Consider the following 24919-nt stretch of genomic DNA (forward strand, 5'->3'; position numbering starts at 1 on the left):
CAGGACTACAGCATGCATTCCTTAAAAATGGCAACTAACTACATGGCGCTTCACCACTTTTTGACCCTAGTCCGATTTTAAAACACAATTAGATAAGAGGCAAGGAAACAAGTCTTGTCAGGTTTAAAAACAGGGTAAATCCATGGATGTGGAAAAATCACACCTAGGCTATTTTTATGATGTTCATTGTACTAGTAAGCCCTACACATATAATTGGCATGTAGGGCCTACTCCTCCAGTGGCGTTTAACCCTCCACAACATGGTAGTATAACAGCAAAGAAGGAGACATACTATTGGGTAAACATAATAACTTTTATTTTGCTCTATAATACATGATAACCTTAAGAGGAAGAGGCCTTCCAAAACATATTGACTGAGGTAATGTGGACAATAGATAAATACAGACAAGAGTATTGGTATGTTTGTTGGTGTCATGGTATGTAATGTGGTCCTCTGGATGGTTGGTTTACTTCTTCCATTCCTTGTTCTCATAGTCCCATTTGGCAGAGAAGCCCTCCACGGGGTTGATCCTCATGTCCAGCATCCTCTGCAACTCCTTCTCTTTCCATTCTGACTCAAAGGTGGGGGGGACAGGTCCGTACACTGCAGCGAGACAGACACAGCTTGTTAGGCTCTGCCTTAAAGTATACCTATGAACATCTATTCTCTAATAGTCTGTATTGAACGTTTATCTACCAAGGTAAACATAATTGAGAACATATTCTGTTTAACAATAACAACTGGTTACTTGTCAGTTATAACAATTATGGTTGAGGCAATACACTGGGCAGAGAAGACATGCAACCCATTTTTTTGAAGGGGCACTGATGGCCAAATATTCCTATTCCTTTTCCTATTACAAGACATACCAAACTTCCTCTGCCATAGCACGACCAGTCCGGTCATGCCAATAAAGAAGAACATTCCTGCGATAACCGATTTCCACTCCTTTGTGCCCTCGTTCATCTCTGCGAAGCTTTGCTTGAAGCTAATGCGGTACACTGTCAGTAAAGACAAAATGTAAGACTTTGGTTAGATAATAACGATTTGGTGCAATTAGATGTAATTAGTGTAACATATCGATGTGATGCACAAACAATTGTTGGATAAACATTCATTTTCAATTCTAAATTAATCAATTAATGTTTTTGTCCCCCACTTTTTAAATCCTCATCACACCCACTGATTAAGTTGTCATATAGCAGATTTGTTTATTTGGAGCTAGTAACATTTTAATATTAGAAATGAGCTATGACATACATAGCCAATTAATATAATGCAGCTTTGGATTTCACCCGTCTCAAAAGCAAATGGTTTTGACTTTTGGAACTTTACGGAGAGCTGCGCTCTTCTCCCGTTCCGACCAGTGTGGCTGGCAAATATTATTGCTGTCCTTATGAAATTACACCTTTACACTGTTCATGTAAAAATGACCAAATGCACTGACTATTTAAAGCAGAAGTAACAACAATTTGTAAGGTGAACCTGGCAACCAAAAAGCCCCAATCAGCAGTTAGATGTGCAATCAGCAAGATGTGAGTTGTGTCCACTCCGGTAGCCTACATACAGTCGAAGTCGGAAGTATACATACATTTAGGTTGGAGTCATTAAAACTTGTTTTTCAACCACTCCACACATTTCTTGTTAACAAACTATAGATTTGGCAAGTCGGTTAGGACATCTACTTCGTGCATGACACAAGTCATTTTTCCAACAACGGTTTACAGACAGATTATTTCACTTATAATTCTCTGCATCACAATTCCAGTGGGTCAGAAGTGTACATACACTAAGTTGACTGTGCCTTTAAACACCTTGGAAAATTCCAGAAAATGATGTCATGCTTTAGAAGCTTCTGATAGGCTAATTGACATCATTTGAGTCAATTGGAGGTGTACCTGTGGATGCATTTCAAGGCCTAGCTTCAAACTCAGTGCCTCTTTGCTTGACATCATGAGAAAATCAAAAGAAATCAGCCAAGACCTCAGAAAAAAATGGTAGACCTCCACAAGTCTGGTTCATCTTTTGGAGTTATTTTCAAACGCCTGAAGGTACCAAGTTCATCTGTACAAACAATAGTACGCAAGTATAAACACCATGGGACCACGCAGCCGTCATACCGCTCAGGAAGGAGACGCGTTCTGTCTCCTAGAGATGAACGTACTTTGGTGCGAAAAGTACAAATCAATCCCAGAACAACAGCAAAAGGACCTTGTGAAGATGTTGGAGGAAACAGGTACAAAAATATCTATATTCACAGTAAAACAAGTCCTATATCGACATAACCTGAAAGGTCGCTCAACAAGGAAGAAGCCACTGCTCCAAAACCGCCATAAAAAAGCCAGACTACGGTTTGCAACTGCACATGGGGACAAAGATTGTACTTTTTGGAGAAATGTCCTCGTTATGTCCATCGTTATGTTTGGAGGAAAAAGTGGGCTGCTTGCAAGCCGAAGAACACCATCCCAACCATGAATCATGGGGGTGGCAGCATCATGCTGTGGGGGTGCTTTGCTGCAGGAGGGACTGGTGCACTTCACAAAATAGATGGCATCATGAGGAAGGAAAATTATTTGGATATATTGAAGCAACATCTCAAGACATCAGTCAGGAAGTTAAATCTTGGTCGCAAATGGGTCTTCCAAATGGACAATGACCCCAAGCATACTTCCAAAGTTGTGGCAAAATGGCTTAAGGACAACAAGGTATTGGAGTGGCCATCACAAAGCCCTGACCTCAATCCTATAGAAAATGTGTGGGCAGAACTGAAAAGGCGTGTGCGAGCAAGGAGGCCTACAAACCTGACTCAGTTACACCAGCTCTGTCAGGAGGAATGGGACAAAATTCACCCAACTTATTGTAGGAAGCTTGTGGAAGGATACCCGAAATGTTTGACCCAAGTTAAACAATTTAAAGACAATGCTACCAAATACTAATTGAGTATGTAAACTTCTGACCCACTGGGAATGTGATGAAATAAATAAAAGCTGAAATAAATAATTCTCTACTATTATTCTGACATTTCACATTCTTAAAATAAAGTGGTGATCCTAACTGACCTAAGACAGGGATTTTTACTAGGATTAAATGTCAGGAATTGTGAAAAACTGAGTTTAAATGTATTTGGCTAAGGTGTATGTAAACTTCCGACTTCAACTGTAGCTCTGCCAGTAAAACCATTTTCTACAGCGCGTTTGGCAACACAAACCAGGTTTCCATCCAACCTTTTTATGCAAGTGAAGTACATGTCGGTCCAAAATAATGTCATGACAGGCCTGATGGAAACAGAACATTTGTCGGTGAACTTTCCAAAAACAAAACAGGCTAGACAAGGTGGGATCTTTGTGTCTGTAAAATTATGCAAGAAATGACGGTGGAAATCCTTTTATGCACAAATATTACTATAATAACCATCATATCGAAGTAAACTTGGAGTCACGCAATGAAATGTTGTGTGGTCCTTCCACTACGACTCGTCGGGAAAGCATGCAGTTTATTAGAATACAGATTCAATGAATTATGATTAACTTCACAGGGTGGTGAAAGTGCAGGTGATGAGCTTGATCCTCCTTTCCAATAAATATCGAGGGTCTTATTCTGGTGACATGATCATCGATGCTTGGCTGCTGTGACAAAGAAAAATAATCTTGCTCTTTTGTCCATAATAATCTCAAGTAGGCTATACCTGCACTGTATCTGTGAGCTGTTGGCTAGAGCGCATGTGCCAATACTAGAGTGGGCACACTCGCTATATAACGCAATATAATTTTTTTTGTGAGAAAACCATCAGTAGAGTTGAAAATGCGATGGAAACCCATTTAACTTGTGTTTTTTGTTCGGTATGTGGGAATTTAACCGTAAAAGCTATTTTTATGTGCACTACGTCATCACACAGAGCCTTTTATCACCAACAAGTCAATTTGATGGAAACATCTATTGGGAAAATTGTTTTTATGCGGATTTTAGAATATTTGCATGAAAATCTGTCGCAAATTAGATGGAAACCTAGCTAATGACCCAGCAAATTATATTGGTTGTCCCTCAATTAATAAAGCCTATGACTGAATAATTCGAAAGCCATTTTAAAAACATCTGAATGCTGAATGTGCCGTGCAGCTGTAGCCTACGAACAGGGTTAGGGTAGGCCTACCTCTCGTTGGCGCGTGCAGCTGTGTCTCCCGCACTGTGCGCACAGTTATCTGACTTGTAGATCAATATCATACGCAGTGACATGCATAAAAGTTTGATAGGCTGAAGAGGACACATCAATTCAGTCACAACAGATGAGGTATTTTCGGAATAAGGCAAAAAAAAAAAAAAAGAGTAATAAACGTTAGGGAACCGGCGATTTGTAACGTTTGAATTGGTTCTTACCAATGCATGCTTCATATGGATCGGTTTGGCCTCCCACGGACCGATGCACTCGCATCTTAAACATTTGAACCGGGGTCTGATGCGTATCAGTGAATTGTTACATCCTTACTAACAGAACAGATAGCCAAACAACTATGCAATAGCAGTTTTGTTTTATTTGAGTAAGCATTTACCTTGCGACAACAAAACGGACAAAAACAAAAGGGTAAAAACCACTTACATGCAATCTTCTCCTCGTTGGAGAGTGTAGCCCAGGAGCCCTTCTCCTTCTCCTTTAAGGACTTCTGCGCTGCACTCAGCTCGGTCACAAACTGGACGTCGGGGAGGGGGTTCTCCCGCCTGTCAAAGTAGCATGGGAGAGCGTAGTCGTCCACCTTGGCAACACCTGCAGGAAACTCACCATGTTACTACATAGGACTGACACACATAACCAATAAATACATGTATTCAAACCTGCATAGGACCTGCTTAGCAAATACGTGCATAGGCAAATACATACTGTGTGCCTTTGGGAGCCGCATAACTGCTTTTTTAGCTTACCTAATAAAGCTGTAATATCTTATTCTACAATAAGATGGTATTGTCTGATTCCTGTATATCTCCAAACCATGCTGGTGGTGGTGTATTCATCCATTGTTTACATTTGTTTGTCAACTTTTTAGTGGTAGGTACAATTTACAGAGAGTGGCTTTAAAGGTCCATACCATGAAGGTCAAGTATTTGGTGTGTGCTGCCAACATAATCACTCACCATGTCCCCCACGTACACATATTGATGTGGAAATTGCACGTTTGCCAACAAGGCTAAGGGCTCTGGTGGCCAGCATTCTGAAAAAAATAACATACATGAGAAAATGATTAAATATAGCTAGCTACTACTGTAACAAAACATTACTGATCAACGAATCGCCGATAAGTTATTCTGATGACATGAAACTATAGCCTAGCGGCTAGCCATCAAGTCTTTGTAAAATAGTGTGGTTACGTTTTTATAAATAGAAAAATAGCAACAGTTCAACAAGAATTTATGAAACTGCACATCTCCCTAATCATACATTTAGCAACTAGTTATTGTCACCTCCCATACACACATTGCTAGAAACCAGTTTTTGTAACAAATACAATCAAAGAAACAGAACTGGCAACAACAACAAAAAAAGAGGAAAAGCTTGCTTGCCACTTAGTTAGCTACCTTAACCTAGATAAAGTTACGCAGCAAAAATGTCTAAGCTAGAAAGTTGCCTAGCAAACTAAACATAGCTAGCCATCGTTCAATTTAGCCATCCATCTGCAGTGGACATTTCAAGCTTACATTAATCAAACATTTCCATTGTAACGTTAGACTGGCTCGCTTGTAACGCCAAGGTAGTGGGTTCGATCCCCGGGACCACCCATACACAAAATGTATGCACGCATGACTGTAAGTCGCTTTGGATAAAAGCGTCTGCTAAATGGCATATTATTATTATTATTATAATAGTTAGATAGCTAGCTAACGTCCATGTTGAAAATAATGAGTTGTTAATTTCAACCTAGGCTAACGTTAGCTGAACTAGTACCTGGGCTTCAGGAGAGAATGAATATGACTAGATTTCCTCCGAAACCCAGGATCCTTCAGTTCAAAGTCCCATTAGTCAGCTCTGCAAACATTATGTCAAAATGTGTTCGGTACTCATCAAAATATGGAGTTTCGCAGAACTATCGTAATAACTTATGTTACGCATGGCATGTACTTCCAAAAAAAGTAAAAAAAAAGTATATATAGGAAAATATTTACCAAGTGTGCATGCGCCAAATACACCTTACTTACTCCCACACGCAGGTCGGCTGATCCAGCCGCAGTACAGCATCCAGAAAGATCATTGATTTTGTTTTTTCTTTGACCTTTTTTGGAAGTACATACCATGAGTAACGGCAGTAATGACGATAGTTGCTCTATGAAACTCCATATATTGTTGAGTACCGAACGTTTTTGACATAACATTTGCAGAACTGGCTAATGGGACTTTGAATTGAAGGATCTGGACGTCAGAGGAGATGTCATATTCATAGTCTCTTCAAGCCCAGGTACTAGTTCAAACCAATGACGTATATAAACCCTGGATTGGTGATGCTATGTATTGGTTATTGAGAGGGTTTGAAGCCACCGGTCGGCCATATTGGCACTCCCTAGTAGGAGCAGTCAGCCATAGGAATGAATGGAATTCTACAGTATTTCAATTAAGTGTTTCAAGGATAAAATTACATGTATTTAAGTATTTTTGTTGTTGTAGTGGGGACAGTAACATTAGCACCCTCTAAAAAAAAATACTTTAAGGAAAATGTTTTCATATATATATATATATATTTCTTCATATTATATTTTTTAGGTTTAGCTCACAATGTAATTTAAAAGTATGCATTAAGGTGCCTAATATAATGAACGTGTCAAAAACGAATGTAAACATTAATAAATGCATTTCTATAGCTTCCAAAATATTTTTTTACAATTGAGGAGGAGTACCAAGATGGCTGCACGGTGGCTTCAATACAGCGCCACTTCAGGCATCCGGGGTTTATACACATCATTGGTTCAAACGTTAGCTAGCTAGAATGATCACACTCAAGCTAACATTTTACATTTACATTTTAGTCATTTAGCAGACGCTCTTATCCAGAGCGACTTTTACAGTTAGTGAGTGCATACATTATTTATTTTTCATACTGCCCCCCCCGTGGGAATCGAACCCACAACCCTGGCGTTGCAGGCGCCATGTTCTACCAACTGAGCTACACGGGGCCTAATGCTAATCCATCGCTAACTGGCACAAGGTCAAATACATAGACGTCCAACATTAGATTCCTTTTTGTAATATTCCTGCTCCGGTCTAAACTCCACAGTAACATTACACGACTATGAGGAGGAATACCCACTAAACAGACTACAGGGCACACAGGAATGTTAGCTAGGAAGCTAGCTAGCCTAGCCTTGACAGTCCATGGAGCCAACCACTGCCTATTCGCCTCGTCTTGTCTGCCTCTCTTCTCAATGTCACATCTCTTCACTCGGCTCTCTCGGAAACATTGACAAATCCATTGCTGATTACACAGCAGATATGTAGCATGTTTATCTTCATTAAAACCTATATAATATATTCTATGATAGCTGTATTTCAGACGTCTAATAATTTAGAAAATCCACCCGCCATCTCTTACTTGTTATCCTTTCGGCGACGCTCCAAAACCATAAAGCAAGTGTGATTAACCGGAAATACGTAACTGGTGAGGGATTATGGGAAACTATGGAAGGTCAATCGGTCATATTGTCATAGTGTAAAACGATGTTTATAATATACGATTTGAATTTCACTATTATATAAATAGTAAAATGTATTTGTAAAATAATGTGAGCTGTGATTCATTTCGCTGTGCAATTGAATTTGAACTTTTACGACGTTAATGTACCGAAACTAGTGTTCATTCGCTACCATGTTGGCGCAGCATTGGTATTCTTCCTGTCACGCCGTGTGCCTTGAGATGAACCAAAATGGTGTTTGTGGCCTGTCATATGGTGTGGGACGCGTGGGATTCTCAACCCGGGTGTGTGCTACCTTCGTTCCACCAGCAAGAATAAGCAAGACCTAGCAAGAATAAGGCCGTGACCGCGGCGATTTTCCTTCAAAATAAAAGTTCCAAAATGAAGATCGTGAAAAATAGTACAAATGTTCGAAATGCGTAACATTTTATGAGGAAAAGTTAGAAGACTAAGAATTTTGTGGAAAAGGAATACAGTTAATCGCTATTATAGCACAAATAATTGATATTATTGTTAACAGCATTAAAAGTAACGATTACTAGATAGTTATCATGGTAAGAACAGTAATAAATAACAAAACATGATTTATAATGTTACTATTAATAATAATTGTAATAACAATATTAATAATAATATTATTATTATTATTATAATAATCAACTTTAGAAAACACTTTTAAATCCAATTGTTAATTGGCCCTTTCGTATTGAACACTGTCCAGTACGTTTTTCTTATTGCACAGTAGTACACAATTTCATGTAAATTGTGTCGCAGTAAAAAGGGGGGTCTATTCTACTTAGCAGCACTTCAAATGTCTAAATCCACAGAGTTTACACCCAGAGGAGTGTCGCTGCTCATTTGGCGGCCCTTATAGAGTGGCCCATCAACTTAAATCAAATAGTTTTTTCATATTGGACATTGGATTTAAGTTGATGGGCTCTCTATCAGGGCCACCAAATCAGCAACGATGCTCCTCTGGGTGTAAACTCTGTGGATTTGGAAACGATATGTGCTCCTGAGTAGAATGGACCCCTTTTACTGTGGCACAACGTACAGATAGGTACAATATGTGTGTCCAATATAAAAAAAAAACTATTGGATTTAAGATGGGCCACAACATACAGATTATTTTGTAAGGTGCAATAAATGAGTATGCGTTTAGGCTTAAAAAAAAAAAAAAAACATCAACAAATAAACAACATAATATCTTATATAATTACTTTTGATTATTCTTTGTATGATAAGTAGTATAAAATATATCGATAATTTTGCTATTTTCCCATATTTTTCGCCCTAGTTATTCATTTGCAAAGTATACAGGGCTGGACATTTATTCTGAAGGATTCCAAAAATCCGTGACCCGGAAGTATTTATCTATTCTTGCCTGCTTCATGCTTTACAGCGGTGTGAGTGTTTACGATACCGGTGCAAACCACCAACGAGAAGCCAAGCAGCGTGAATTTGTAGTAGGATATAACGTTACCGTCTTGACCAATATATAACATTAATGCACTGTAGCATTCACAAAAAGTAACCTTTATGTAGGTAGCTAGTTATTAGAGACTCGAATACCGTATTCAACCAGAGCTGTCACGGTCTCTCTGTTGTATCGGGAATGATATACGTTGGCTAGCTGTCAAACTAGCAGTCTCTAGACCATCCTTGTACAATTAACTAGTTTAGTGTTTATCTGGAAATAAGAATGAGTATTAAATTGACAACTCAGGCTTATTGCAAGATGCTTTTGCATGCTGCTAAATATCCTCATTGTGCCGTGAACGGATTGCTGGTTGCTGAGAAACAGAAGGAGAAGAAGAAAGACAGCCATTCCACTCCAATCCTCTGCGTGGATTGTATACCACTATTCCACGGCACGCTTGCATTGGCACCTATGCTGGAAGTGGCACTTACATTGGTGAGTGAATTGAAAGTCTTTATCTTCTATTCACATGTAATGTTTCAACATTTTTCATGTTATTCCATTGCATTTTCACCACTGCAAGTTCTGGGCCTGTTGAAGTAGAAGTTCATTAACAGCTGTCAATCCTGCTGACATGTCAAGCTAATGTCAACATTATGGTGAAGGAAGTTTCTGATGTACTTGTCCATTGGTGGAGTTTATCAGAAACTTCCTTCACCATGGAGTTGAGTTTAGTCAGCTAATGTCAAACAAGCTAATATTTTTTTCTTTCCCCACTTCCAGATTGACACGTGGTGTAAAGAGAACAAATATGTCATAGCTGGGTATTACCAAGCCAACGAGCGCACAAAGGACTTCAGGTAACAAGATTTTGATACAGGATCCCTTTCAAGTTCTGTGGAGAGTTGTGTTGATATGATACACAATGTACTCTATCTTCTTTTGACCCCCACAGACCTAACCAGGTTGCTGAAAGAGTTGCGGCCAGAATTGCAGAGAACTTCAGCGAAGCAGCAATGATTATGGTAATCCTCTATCAGCCGACCAATATCAGAACTGCCACATTACTGAATTCACACATAAGACCTACACTGACAACTGTATCTCTAATAATGTTGTTTTCCTCAGGTGGACAGCACCAGATTCACCATGGGCTGCTATGAGCCCATATTAGCCATCTATGACCACCATGAAAACAAGTGGAAATGCAGGGACTGTAATGTGTAAGTGTTCCTGAGCAGATAGGACTGTCCTAATATGTCATGTGGGCTAGATATATCACAGCTACTGAACAGCCATTTATCCAAAAAGATTTGGACGTGCAGACATTTGACAGTCTTAACCGCTATACCATATACACAGGCTGTCACCTCTCAGAGATCCTATTAAATTACTAATTGGATCTAATATGAGTTCTAATATGTAATTCTATGGTCGGCCTTGCACACCGTATTGCAACACTGCAGTCTTGCATTGCAACATTAATAAGAAATGTAGTCATTGACAAGGTTAGAAATAATGATTTTTAATTGAAATAATGATTGTGTCCATCAAACTTTGCTTTAGTCAAAGAATCCTTCATTTGCAGCAAATACAGCCTTGCAGACCTTTGGCATTCTAGTTGTCAATTTGTTGAGGAAATCTGAAGAGATTTCACCCCATGCTTCCTGAAGCACCTCCCACAAGTTGGATTGGCTTGATGGGCACTTCTTATGTACCATACAGTCAAGCTGCTCCCACAACAGCTCAATAGGGTTGAGATCCGGTGACTGTGCTGGCCACTCCATTATAAACAGAATACCAGCTGACTGCTTCTTCCCTAAATAGTTATTGCATAGTTTAGGGCTGTGCTTTGGGTCATTGTCCTGTTATATTCGGCTCATGTGACAAATGTGATTGGATTTGTGATTCTCGAACGTGAAGCTGAGGTTCTGGAGTGTTGGTTTGTGTGTGTATCCAGGGACTGCTTTGAGGACTGGTGTGAGGCTCAGAAGATCACGTCGGCTCTGCTGGAGGGCAGGTCCTACGAGAGCCTGATCGACTTCGACAATCACCTAGACGACCTCAGGAATGACTGGACCAACCCTGAGATCAACAAGTCTGTGCTGCACCTGTGCTAAGCCTCCCAGCCGAGTGACTGCACTGCACTCGACAAAGACATTGCGGCCAAAACGGCGTTGGACGTGCCCTTTACTACTGTAGCGCAGGAATGCAAAGGGCTGAATGCTAAGTCTTTGTTCCCAGTGAATTGCTCTCACAGGGAAGAGAGCTTTCAGAGCACTGGCCAGTTGTATTTTCATGGGTAAGCAGGACACGGGTACCATTGGGATCTTTGTTCCCGAAGTAGGGAGGATCAAGGTGATCAAGACCTTGGTGTCGTTCAATGCAACATGTGTTCATTTTCTTTCTCATTTTTTGAGTATGGTTTTTGTATGCTAATAGTTAGTGAAGATGTATGCGTAATTCTGAATTGTAGGGAAAAATGAATATAATTTATTTTGACTTATATTTAATAATTTAGGTTCTTCAGAAATAGTAGTCTTAAAGAGATGATAGTCATTATAAATTATTGTTCTGAGATTTGACTTATTGAAATATTACAGAATTGTACTAAACGAGATATGTTATGTTTTTTTATTTCACTACCTATTAAGTCTTAATGTTTATATTCTCAGATAACTGTTTTTCTTATAAGAGATAGCTTAGTATTTATTTGTTAAAAGATTATCTGATTATTCTTTACTTTAATTGCTGAATAAAAGTTTGTTATTGGATAGGTAATAAACTGTAAGTCACTTGGGATAAAAAAAATCTGCTAAATGTCCATGTTATTAATATTGATTCATTAATTACATATTTTGGGTTGGGTTACGATATAAAAGCCTAAATAAAATCGTTTTTGAGGTTTTTATATATTAAACCTTTTTGTAAAAAAAATTGTTTGGACTGAATGTACAAATAAAATGTAACTTTTCAGATATTGTGCATGTTTTTTATGCCTTTTTCTAAAATCACTCCCTTACCCAAGCGCTGCCCTACACACTTGAGGGATCCACAGTGTTCCATCACTTTGGGTTGAGACAGCATACAGTGGATATTAATGGAAAATACTTTCCATTTTTATTTATTTTTTACCCCCCAATTTCAATCTTGTCTCATCGCTGCAACTCCCCAACGGGCTCGGGAGAGGCGAATGTCGAGTCATGCATCCTCTGAAACATGACCTGCCAAACCGCGCTTCTTAACACCTGCCTGCTTAACCCAAGGCCAGCTGCACCAATGTCTCGGAGGAAACACTGTTCAACTGACGACCGAAGTCAGCCTGCAGGTGCCCGGCCCGCCACAAGGAGTCGCTAGAGCGTAATGAGCTAAGTAAAGCACCCCCGGCCAAACCCTCCCCTAACCCGGACGATGCTGGGCCAATTGTGCGCCACCCTATGGGACTCCCAGTCACAGCCAGTTGTGACACAGCCCGGGATCAACCCTGGGTCTGTAGTGACGCCTCAAACACTGTGATGCCGGAAAATACTTTCCAATCTATGAGGGTCCAAAAAGACAAGATATAGAAGCTGAGAATGGAATAGAAAAGTTCATTCTAAACCATCTCTGATAGAAGTAAGAGGCCATGACAAATGTTATGGTGAAAAACTGATTCCTGAAAGAGCCCCTACCCTGAAGAACTGTCCATAACCTATCAGAAAATATGATGGAACTACTACCATAGGGCCCGATTCCGACAGGAAATGTACGCCTTTCTTAAACATGCCTTTCCTAAGCACTTCTAAGTAGTTAGTATTCAGATTTACCCAGTGCTTGGACTGAAATAGGTGTTAGTACTCATTTTGGGTGCCATTACTGTTTACATTTAGGTGCAGGAGCTCCACAATACTTTTGAGCTAATATTCTATAAGCGGAACAGGAGCTCAAGCAGTAGAACATTTGAGGTGGTTCCCTTGCATGTGCCGAATACATTTAATTCAACGCTGAAACCTTCCCACTTGCTGGCCAACAGATTTTCTAGTGGAGTTTTCATTCAATAGGGTTTACAGTACATTTAGCTTAAGCCATCCCTTTAAATACGGTGTACCTTTAATTCGAATTGTGTAGACAAACTAGGAAACATAGAGAGAAGGGGCTCAGAATATAGGGATCAATGAAAGAAAGACATCTAAATATATGGATATTCGTCTCCGTTTCAGCACCATCTGGTCGATTTTAAAATACACTGATCTTGTAGATTATTTAGGCACATTTTAGGGTTAGGAAAGTATGTATGAATCATTTAAAAAACAGGTTTTGAGAGCCTTTATGCACAAAATATATTGATGAATCCAAAATAAAGTGGTTTGATTCATCCTGAAAATTGTCATATTCGAGTTCAATCCATTAAATATTGGAAGGTGGAAAAAAGTGGACAATAAGGTTTGAACAATAGTCCTATTAATCTACCCTAATCGTCACTAACCATGGAACTGTATGACAATGGGTATATGTGGTTTGAGTTCCATAAAAATTAAAATAGGCTACATGTCCCACATTATTGCACAACGTTACCCTAATATGATCCACTAATGCTAGCGACCCTCTGCAATAACTACATAGGAGTGACAGGAAAGAAAGGTAAATGGAATGGAATGATCCAAAATGTCAGCTAGAAATTGAAGAAAACGAACACTAAAATGACAGTTATAAATGTATGTAGGTATTACTGACGGTGGCTCCTGATAGTGGCTAATATTTAACATGATACAAATTGTAAAATAAAATTGAGAAAAGCCCGGGTATATAAATAAAACATTCTAAAGCGCATTCATCAACTCGGCAGGCTCAGCCCTACAGAAGCCTATAGCTTGGGTCTCCAAATTTCATCCACGTAAATTGTGAGGGCACACAATTACAATTCTGAATAACGGCACAGCTATTTATAGCCGATTTCACTGTTCGCGTTTATATGATTTTCTGTTTGCTTCCATGTGACTGGTTTCACATTAGTCTCCAGGGATCATAAGGGAAAATCATATAAAACAATTGGTATGTCTATTTACCATCCCCTTCTCCAAACGGATTCCTCATTTACCTATATTTTATCAATAGCTCTTATCAATGATTAAATTACAGTGCATGGAGAATGCTGTTATTTCTATGGGAAAAAATAAAGTAGATGCTTTTTCCACTTGGAAACGGCAGGTTTGCTTGACCTTATTAATGGTTTACTAAGGAAAAAAAGGTGGTAAATTTATGAGGGAATTGAGTCAAATTCAGAATACAGCATATCTGTAGACAAAAATGAATAAAGTTAATCGCCATTATAGCACAAATAATATTATAGCATTAACATTATTGTTAACAGCATTCAACGTAATGATTAATAGATAGTTATCATGGTAAAAACAGTAATAAATAACAAAACATTATTTATAATGCTACTATTAATAATAATAGCGGTAATAATATGAATAATAATATTACTATGATAATTAATAGTAGCATTATAAATAATGTTTTGTTATTTTTAATCAACTTTAGAAAACACTTTTAAATCCCATTGTTAATTTGCCCGTTCCTACTGAACACTGTCCAGTACGTTTTTCTTATTGGACATACCTCCGTCACACCTTAATTTCCGTACGAATAGCGGGGTGAATAGCATGCTATTCTAATGCATAAATTCAAGGTCAGAATACACATAGAGAGAAAAGTGCATAAAAAGGCATTTAGCCTACGTTCCATTTACGCGCGCTTAACTCGGGTCGGAATCGACCCAATATTGCTTTTAACCCCCATCCAATTCTTTCAGGTGGCTACATGAAGTGACCTCTATCTGGAGGTCTTTCTCTACCGTCTCTGGCCATGTTGTGCGTCTGTACCTCTATTGTGGGTAAATACTGCCACTCAGTGACGATGGTATGCAATTGACTGATTTGGAGAGGAGGAGGGACTTCCGCGTTCCAAGTGACACTTCTCTGAATATTTCGCGGGAACTTATATATATACAACATCGATAGGCACTGTTGTTGCGGAGATAACGTTACACGTAAAACGATAAAAGTAAGGTTAGAATGGGACCCTTCTGAGGTCGAATTCCTTGCAGAGAAGGAGGTGGTGAAGATTATCCCCAACAGCTGCTGGCTTCATCAGCCAGCAGGAAGCACACGCCAAGGTATCAATCAATCACTGAGGAAGTTCGATTTGAACCAGGGGGCACCAGGTTATGGCCTGTCATGTGACCGGGCAAAACCGATGAGGGCGGACCGCCCTGCTCAAATCGAACAGTAGTCAGCACCACCGGGTAATATTGTCAACAAGGCAGCATGATAGATCGTTCAGAAACATAGGCCAAACTGGCAAGGCAGATAACGTGATACATGGCTTTTTATCAAGAGCAAACAGTTTTACATGTGAAAACAAGAAATTAAAGCAAAACAAACTCCCTCAATACAACTTTATTTCACATACATTCACACAACGGTCCCAACACACTTTACAGGAAGAAAAGAGACATGGCATTAATAAGATGATAGAAGTAAAGTTAGATTAATGCATCTGTATGTGTTGTTAAATGTGGGAACTTTGTGTAGAAACATTCTTTTTTCCCTTATTTACATTTTCCTCCTCTTTCATCTCCCTCTCCATCTTTCCCTCTCCATCTTTCCCTCTCCATCTTTCCCTCTCCATCTCTCCCTCTCCATCTTTCCCTCTCCAGCTGGACAACCTGACTCTGATGGAGATTAACACGACACGGTCGTTCCTGCTGGACACACTCAACTGCATGTATAAACTGCGCTCCAACCTGCAGCCCGGCTCCAGTGTGGGCAAAGCCCAGGACCACTGATCTGTATTTATGGACTAGACCTGGACCTGCGCTGCAGCCTCTCCTTTCAGCAAGATGGAGCATACTTAGGCCCAGCTTTACTAAGCATTTGCACCAGCTGCAAAGTAAAATAAAATCTGCGATAAGGAGAATGCGGACGGAATCACGGAATCCAGACATTAAAACAGATTTCAACAAAATTCAAAAATGCATTGAACTTAGTAGGGAATCAACTAAAGTTTATCATAAGACATGAACAGAATGCATCAGTGATTTGTATTTCCTGCAACTTTCTGAAGAGTATATTTCTAAAATAATTCTCACACCTCAAAAGTGGTCTCTGATGTGGTTTAAGCATTCTTGTGGACTTAGAAAATCCAAACTTGTTTTTCTATTAAAAAAAGTGTGATTTTTGAGAGCGAAAACCTGAAAAAACGGGTACATGGGAAACCTGGAAAAACAAAATAGAGAAAATGGAATCAGGCAAAAAATGTAAAACACATTTTATAGGGCCCTAAGTCTGGTCCTAGTGAAGTCAGAGCTGACCAGCAGTTCTTATGAAGTGGGAGCACTTATCTGAAGTTGTCATGTCCCAACTATCTGATTCCTTAGTAGAATGAGGGGAACATTGGGAAATCAAAGAAGCAACCTGCGAAACATGTTATAACATTTACATTTACATCATAACATATGTTTCACTATGTGTCATTAAAATATGTATATATTTTTGGTAAGTGTGTGTTGTGACAAAGTGCATCCCCTTATGTTAGTCCAGGGGACACCTCTCATAACCCTAATTTCTACATGTATGCCCCTCTGGATACATAAGACAACAGTTGGCATGTATACTCTTTATGTGTATTCTGACCTTACATTTAAGCTTGAGAATAGCATGCTAATCATACCGCTATTCGTTAGGGGTGGCGGAGGTGTGTCTACGCTGTTTAAAAAAAAACTTAGTTCGCTCATAATTCCACCCCCATTATGCATGATGAAACGAATAAGGTGGAGCAACCTGTGGCTTCCAAGTGGAACAACATCTACTTTCTTTTTTTCAATAGAAATAATACCATTCTCCATGCACTGTAATTTACAAATTCATAAGAGCTAGGTAAATGAGTCAGCCGTTTGGATAATGGGATTGTAATTATGAATGTAATTGTTTTAGATCTATTTTACCTTATGATAGCTGGAGACAAAATGTGAAACCAGTCATTGTCACGAGAATTTTGTTATCTCAATGGTTGAAGTCAAACACTTCTTAAATGTTTGAATAATTCCCAGAGGTGTAAATCTCTAGTTTAAATAAATTAAACAAAGACCCCTTACTGCAATGGTCAGTCTTTATTAATTGAGAGCGCTCTGCCACAAAATGGACGTACACTCTTTGTACATACACGTCAGAGGAAAATTCCCACCCCGCTTTAGGCGGGCTGTATTTTTCCACTGTACACATCTTGTAAACTCACACCTTGGTTTAGCTCATGTGATTATCCTCTGCTCTCCTGGCCATCAGGTCACACATACACACACACACACATGTTCTTATCATAGCCTACACCTTGCTCAGGCAGGCTGCATTTTTTCTCTACTCCCATACATAGTTATCGCTGTTCTCACAATATTCTGCAAGCCTTTTTCACTCCCCCTCCCTGTGTGGGAACCGGTCTCCTGTTATTGGTTTCAATCGTTTTGCACTTCTGCTTGCCTAATTACAAGACACAAATACTCTGTTGCTGGGCAAATATGCATCTTATATAAACACATTTGATTAACTCTCTAAGCTCTAGTCTACTAATAGTCATACATTATTAGTTTAACTGAGGGTGTGACATTTTAGTCATATCTTACTCACACATTTCTTTATCAATCCACCCTTTGACTAAATTTCACACACACATTTAAACTACATTCTTATAAAATAAAACACACAACAAAGCATACAACTTGTTTTGCATGTAAAATGAATCACTCGTATGAATCACACAATAAGAATACAATTTGTCTTGCATGCTATCAAATGTTACTTCCAACCATAACTCTCCTTTCTAGGATTTTCACTATAACTTTCATTGAAAAGATAGTATACTAAACATAAAAAATTGTCTCATTCAATTCAGGTTAATCAGGATTGAAATCGTCTGCATCCTCCATCAGAGCGGGAGGCATGTAGCGTTCATTCCATTGGTCTGAGTCTGGAATGGGTCCATACCTCACAATCTGTTGGGTCACTACTTTCTCCAGAGACCTGAACACAAGACCTCTCACACATGGGATTAGGCAACATCCACATTACACCAGCATGAACATTCCAGCCAAAGCCCCCCCTAATAAAGTTGCAACAATAGCTTTCCATTTTCCAAACATGTTATCAAACCAACCGGTTAGTGAGTTATCAATACCAGAGTTCTCAGCCAGTTCGTTCGCCAGCGTGGTGAGTCCCTGAAGAGCCTTGGTCACTGACCCATCAGGTGCTGTATTATTGGGGATGAAAGTACAGCACATAGATCCAAACATAACACAAACCCCGCCCTTCTCCGCCAAAAGCAAATCTAAGGCTATTCTATTCTGCCATGCCATTAAGCTAGTTGCCGCTGTCTGCTCAGCTAATCCCTTTATTGCATCACGAGTGTGGTTAATAAATCTCTGCTGGTTGTAGTAAATGTAATTTAAAAGACTTGACTCAAACCCAGGCGCGATCTGATTCCTAGCTTTGAATTCTTCTGGAACCCCTCAAGGTACTCCTATCCCATCTATATATATCCTCTCATCAAAGGATCCCGGAAGGAGGTCTCGCTTTTTATGCGACAACCCTTCAGTCTCTGACATGTTAGATCGTTTGATGAGAGTGAAAGGCATTACCAGCTGAGCTAACGCACAGGTTCCAGTCCAATTCGCATGTAGTCTGGGCCACAGTCTGTTCCCACCACACAACCACCAGATGTCAGCGCTGGCCTGGTTTTGATCCCTAAAATCCTCTGGCTGCAACAAAGAGGAGAGATTAGTCATGGTGTCTTTGGTCGTGACATTCTCTGTGTGGGAGCAAGAGCTAAGATGCCCTACCTCGTACCCCATCTTGTCCATCCTAGAAAAGCAATAATACGCCTCCACTGATACTTCAAAAGGGGGTACTCTAGGTCTAGGATACTTTGATACTGGGGGATACAGATAGTGCAAGTTAACACAAGACTCATTCACCACATTCCCAAGTGGTTTGAACAATTTAACCATGCAGGATAAACCTGACGGAGTGTTAAAGCCAGTCAAAGGGAACGGAGTAGTGGTTAACCTAGGTTTAGCTGTTCCACAGGCGTAACAGTCCTCCTTGGACATAGTTCTTGCCGTATGCTGTATCCATTCCAACCATAGATTCGGGTCCTTATAACCAGTCTCCACCTCTAATACCTCCTTCAGGTCTATAGTTTGCACCATCTTCACCACGGCCCCAGTCTCACTCCCTCCCTCAGAAATGTTTACTCTATAGGGTGCCCCAGTTGAAGAGGATATTTCATCTGTCGGGACTGCGTATGGAGATTCACATATCCCCCCCTCTCGGTATGAGCGACTACATGGTCCCATGATGTACATGGTGACATACAGTGGGGAGAACAAGTATTTGATACACTGCCGATTTTACAGGTTTTCCTACTTACAAAGCATGTAAAGGTCTGTAATTTTTATCATAGGTACACTTCAACTGTGAGAGACGGAATCTAAAACAAAAATCCAGAAAATTACATTGTATGATTTTTAAGTAATTAATTTGCATTTTATTGCATGACATAAGTATTTGATCACCTACCAACCAGTAAGAATTCCAGCTCTCACAGACCTGTTAGTTTTTCTTTAAGAAGCCCTCCTGTTCTCCACTCATTACCTTTATTAACTGCACCTGTTTGAACTCGTTACCTGTATAAAAGACACCTGTCCACACACTCAATCAAACAGACTCCAACCTCTCCACAATGGCCAAGACCAGAGCGCTGTGTAAGGACATCAGGGTTAACATTGTAGACCTGCACAAGGCTGGGATGGGCTACAGGACAATAGGCAAGCAGCTTGGTGAGAAGGCAACAACTGTTGGCGCAATTATTAGAAAATGGAAGAAGTTCAAGATGACGGTCAATCACCCTCGGTCTGGGGCTCCCTGCAAGATCTCACCTCGTGGGGCATCAATGATCATGAGGAAGGTGAGGGATCAGCCCAGAACTACACGGCAGGACCTGGTCAATGACCTGAAGAGAGCTGGGACCACAGTCTCAAAGAAAACCATTAGTAACACACTACGCCGTCATGGATTAAAATCCTGCAGCGCACGCAAGGTCCCCCTGCTCAAGCCAGCGCATGTCCAGGCCCGTCTGAAGTTTGCCAATGACCATCTGGATGATCCAGAGGAGGAATGGGAGAAGGTCATGTGGTCTGATGAGACAAAAATAGAGCTTTTTGGTCTAAACTCCACTCACCGTGTTTGGAGGAAGAAGAAGGATGAGTACAACCCCAAGAACACCATCCCAACCGTGAAGCATGGAGGTGGAAAAATCATTATTTGGGGATGCTTTTCTGCAAAGGGGACAGGACGACTGCACCGTATTGAGGGGAGGATGGAAGAGGCCATGTATCGCGAGATCTTGGCCAACAACCTCCTTCCCTCAGTAAGAGCATTGAATATGGGTCGTGGCTGGGTCTTCCAGCATGACAACGACCCGAAACACACAGCCAGGGCAACTAAGGAGTGGCTCCGTAAGAAGCATCTCAAGGTCCTGGAGTGGCCTAGCCAGTCTCCAGACCTGAACCCAATAGAAAATCTTTGGAGGGAACTGAAAGTCCGTATTGCCCAGCGACAGCCCCGAAACCTGAAGGATCTGGAGAAGGTCTGTATGGAGGAGTGGGCCAAAATCCCTGCTGCAGTGTGTGCAAACCTGGTCAAGACCAACAGGAAACGTATGATCTCTGTAATTGCAAACAAAGGTTTCTGTACCAAATATTAAGTTCTGCTTTTCTGATGTATCAAATACTTATGTCATGCAATAAAATGCAAATTAATTACTTAAAAATCATACAATGTGATTTCTGGATTTTTGTTTTAGATTCCGTCTCTCACAGTTGAAGTGTACCTATGATAAAAATTACAGACCTCTACATGCTTTGTAAGTAGGAAAACCTGCAAAATCGGCAGTGTATCAAATATTTGTTCTCCCCACTGTACATACAGTTAGGTAAAAAAGTATTTGATCCCCTGCTGATTTTGTACGTTTGCCCACTGACAAAGACATGATCAGTCTATAATTTTAATGGTAGGTTTATTTGAACAGTGAGAGACAGAATAACAACAAAAAAATGTAATAAATTGATTCACATTTTAATTAGGGAAATAAGTATTTGACCCCTCTGCAAAACATTACTTAGTACTTGGTGGCAAAACCCTTGTTGGCAATCACAGAGGTCAGACGTTTCTTGTAGTTGGCCACCAGGTTTGCACACATTTCAGGAGGGATTTTGTTCCACTCCTCTTTGCATATCTTCTCCAAGTCATTAAGGTTTCGAGGCTGACGTTGGCAACTCGAACCTTCAGCTCCCTCCACAGATTTTATATGGGATTAAGGTCTGGAGACAGGCTAGGCCACTCCAGGACCTTAATGTGCTTCTTCTTGAGTCACTCCTTTGTTGCCTTGGCCGTGTGTTTTGGGTCATTGTCATGCTGGAATACCCATCCACGACCCATTTTCAATGCCCTGGCTGAGGGAAGGAGGTTCTCACCCAAGATTTGACGGGACATGGCCCCGTCCATCGTCCCTTTGATGCGGTTAAGTTGTCCTTTCCCCTTAGCAGAAAAACACCCCCAAAGCATAATGTTTCCACCTCCATGTTTGACGGTGGGGATGGTGTTCTTGGGGTCATAGGCAGCATTCCTCCTCCTCCAAACACGGCGAGTTGAGTTGATACCAAATAGCTCGATTTTGGTCTCATCTGACCACAACACTTTCACCCAGTTCTCCTCTGAATCATTCAGATGTTCATTGGCAAACTTCAGACGGCCCTGTATATGTGCTTTCTTGAGCAGGGGGACCTTGCAGGCGCTGCAGGATTTCAGTCCTTCACGGCGTAGTGTGTTACCAATAGTTTTCTTGGTGACTATGGTCCCAGCTGCCTTGAGATCATTGACAAGACCCTCCCGTGTAGTTCTGGGCTGATTCCTCACCGTTCTCATGATCATTGCAACTCCACGAGGTGAGATCTTGCAAGGAGCCCCAGGCCGAGGGAGATTGACAGTTCTTTTGTGTTTCTTCCATTTGCGAATAATCGCACCAACTGTTGTCACCTTCTCACCAAGCTGATTGGTGATGGTCTTGTAGCCCATTCCAGCCTTGTGTAGGTCTACAATCTTGTCCCTGACATCCTTGGAGAGCTCTTTGGTCTTGGCCATGGTGGAGAGTTTGGAATCTGATTGATTGATTGCTTCTGTGGACAGGTGTCTTTTATACAGGTAACAAGCTGAGATTAGGAGCACTCCCTTTAAGAGTGTGCTCCTAATCTCAGCTCGTTACCTGTATAAAAGACACCTGGGAGCCAGAAATCTTTCTGATTGAGAGGGGGTCAAATACTTATTTCCCTCATTAAAATGCAAATCAATTTATAACAGTTTTGACATGCATTTTTTTCTGGATTATTTTTTATTTATTCTGTTTTTCACTGTTCAAATAAACCTACCATTAAAATTATAGACTGATCATTTCTTTGTCAGTGGGCAAACGAACAAAATCAGCAGGGGATCAAATAATTTTTTCCCTCACTGTATATATCTTCCGTCCTTTATAACACTACCAGCCAGCCTTGGCTCGAGAGACCCCAACTGGTCCGCGAAGACCTCAAAGGTGATGTCCTTTCCTACAGTCACTAGTACTTCCCCTTTCCCTACGTCAAGCTGTCTTTTCTGCCTGCTTTTGCTTTCCCCGGGCATTACCTTCCTAAATTGAGTTAGGTTAACTACTACTTCTGGCGGTTCAGGCGGGTTTGGGTGTGCTAGGAATATGGCTACCACAATCAGACAGCCACCTACCGTCAGGAAACATGTAAATCCCCACCCTCGTCCCGCGAACATGTCAGACACCAGAGGCCAACCCATTGCTTTCCCTTCTATCGAACTCACACAGGGATGATCAGACAGGGTAAGGGAATCTTCGTTAAGGAGCCAACCCCAGAGCCCTAGTGGTGATCGGTTCTTTCTCCTAACTCTGTGTTTGTTCGTCAGGAGTGGCTGGGTTTGCCTTTTTGCAGTGTGTGACATGCACCCAGGTGGATCTGTCCGCAATTCTTACAGCGAAGGCCGTCACCAACAGGACCTGATATGGACCTTCTCAACGGGGCTGCTTCCAGTCTTTCTTCTTTAAGGTTTGGATCCACTCCCAGTCACCTGGTTGGATAGAGTGGGTTACCTTCTCCTTTAGTTCTCCTGTGGGGCACAAAATCTTTGACATATGTGTTTGGTTAACGAACAGTCTCCTCATATGTTCTGCCAACGTGTCTTCTACTTCTATGTCTGCCTGCTCTAGTCTGCCTAACTCAGGCATTCTGTATGGTCTCCCAAATACCTTCTCGAAGGGGGATAACCCATCTTTATCTGGGGTTACTCTAATGGTGATTAATACTATCGGTAGACATTGTACCCAATTTCTTCCCTTCACTCCGAGATAACGCTATAAAATCAATTTCCAATTGCTGAACTGGATATTTTGCCAGGGGATATTCCCCCTGGGGTGCTCTCTCTACCTTGGTGATTATTCTGTGTACAGATCTGGAACAACATTTTTTTTTCTTCGTTATACCATAGGCCACAAAGTGTTTCCTAACCTGCTCTACCATTCCCCATGGCTTTACCCATGTGTCAATATTTCCGCATATCAAAACGGTGACTTTAATAAATTAATAATTTATCCTTATGCCAGACATTATCTCGTAGGATTGCCCGTTTCTTTTTCCACATGTTCAATTATTTATCCTGTCTTCTTTACAGTATGAAAATGTATGCACTCACTAACTGTAAGTCACGCCGGATAAGAGCGTCTTATCCTACTTTATCCTATCCCAGGTATTCCTTAAAGAGGTGGGGTTTCAAATGTCTCCGGAAGGTGGTGAGTGACTCCGCTGTCCTGGTGTCGTGAGGGAGCTTGTTCCACCATTGGGGTGCCAGAGCAGCGAACAGTTTTGACTGGGGTGAGCGGGAACTGTGGTTCCGCAGAGGTAGGGGAGCCAGCAGGCCAGAGGTGGATGAACGCAATGCCCTCGTTTGGATGTAGGGACTGATCAGAGCCTGAAGGTACGGAGGTACCATTCCCCTCACAGCTCCGTAGGCAAGCACCATGGTCTTGTAGCAGATGCGAGCTTCAACTGGAAGCCAGTGGAGTGTGCGGAGGAGCGGGGTGACGTGAGAGAACTTGGGAAGGTTGAACACCAGACGGGCTGCGGCATTCTGGATGAGTTGTAGGGGTTTAATGGCACAGGCAGGGAGCCCAGCCAACAGCGAGTTGCAGTAATCCATACGGGAGATGACAAGTGCCTGGATTAGGACCTGTGCCGCTTCCTGTGTAAGGCAGGGTCGTACTCTCCGAATGTTGTAGAGCAGGGGTGTCAAACTCATTTTAGCTCAGGGGCCACATGGAGGAAAATCTATTCCCAAGTGGGCCGGACCGGAAAAATCATGGTATATATAACTTAAAAACAACAACTTCAGATTGTTTTCTTTGTTTTAATACGATCAACATACAACATAAAGCTGGAGCCTGAGGACAGTGTGCCCAAAATAGTACAAGCACAACATCACTATTAATCATAAAACACGTCAAGTTTATTTGAAAATTCTAAAGAAAAAGAACACACAAACACACAATGCCTCAGTGATTAACAGAACTGTTTCACAGATCACAGAACTATATCAGGGTGTCATTTCTCAGGCAGAAATGTAGATAAAAATAATGAAATCCTGTTCCCCAAACAAGTGCAAGAACCACAGAGTCAAGAATAG

The 24919-nt window shown here is 40.9% G+C and overlaps 2 protein-coding genes across 2 annotated transcripts; one reads left to right on the forward strand and one right to left on the reverse strand.

Moving 5' to 3' along the window:
* Positions 1-299: 299 nt before the first annotated feature.
* Positions 300-7959, reverse strand: cox4i1 (cytochrome c oxidase subunit 4I1). Its single transcript, XM_084160336.1, has 5 exons — positions 7570-7959; positions 5126-5202; positions 4596-4760; positions 871-1002; positions 300-604 (listed from the first exon to the last, which is right to left on the reverse strand). Exons 1-5 carry the CDS (start codon positions 7599-7601, stop codon positions 468-470), a joined length of 543 nt encoding a protein of 180 aa, XP_084016462.1. The 5' UTR covers positions 7602-7959; the 3' UTR covers positions 300-467.
* A 1108-nt stretch (positions 7960-9067) lies between these two features.
* Positions 9068-12072, forward strand: emc8 (ER membrane protein complex subunit 8). Its single transcript, XM_084159599.1, has 5 exons — positions 9068-9584; positions 9873-9949; positions 10045-10114; positions 10218-10312; positions 11050-12072. Exons 1-5 carry the CDS (start codon positions 9372-9374, stop codon positions 11207-11209), a joined length of 615 nt encoding a protein of 204 aa, XP_084015725.1. The 5' UTR covers positions 9068-9371; the 3' UTR covers positions 11210-12072.
* The last annotated feature ends 12847 nt before the right edge of the window (positions 12073-24919 follow it).

Source organism: Coregonus lavaretus, assembly GCF_964263955.1.
Source record: "Coregonus lavaretus genome assembly, chromosome: 4".
Lineage (NCBI taxonomy): Eukaryota > Metazoa > Chordata > Actinopteri > Salmoniformes > Salmonidae > Coregonus > Coregonus lavaretus.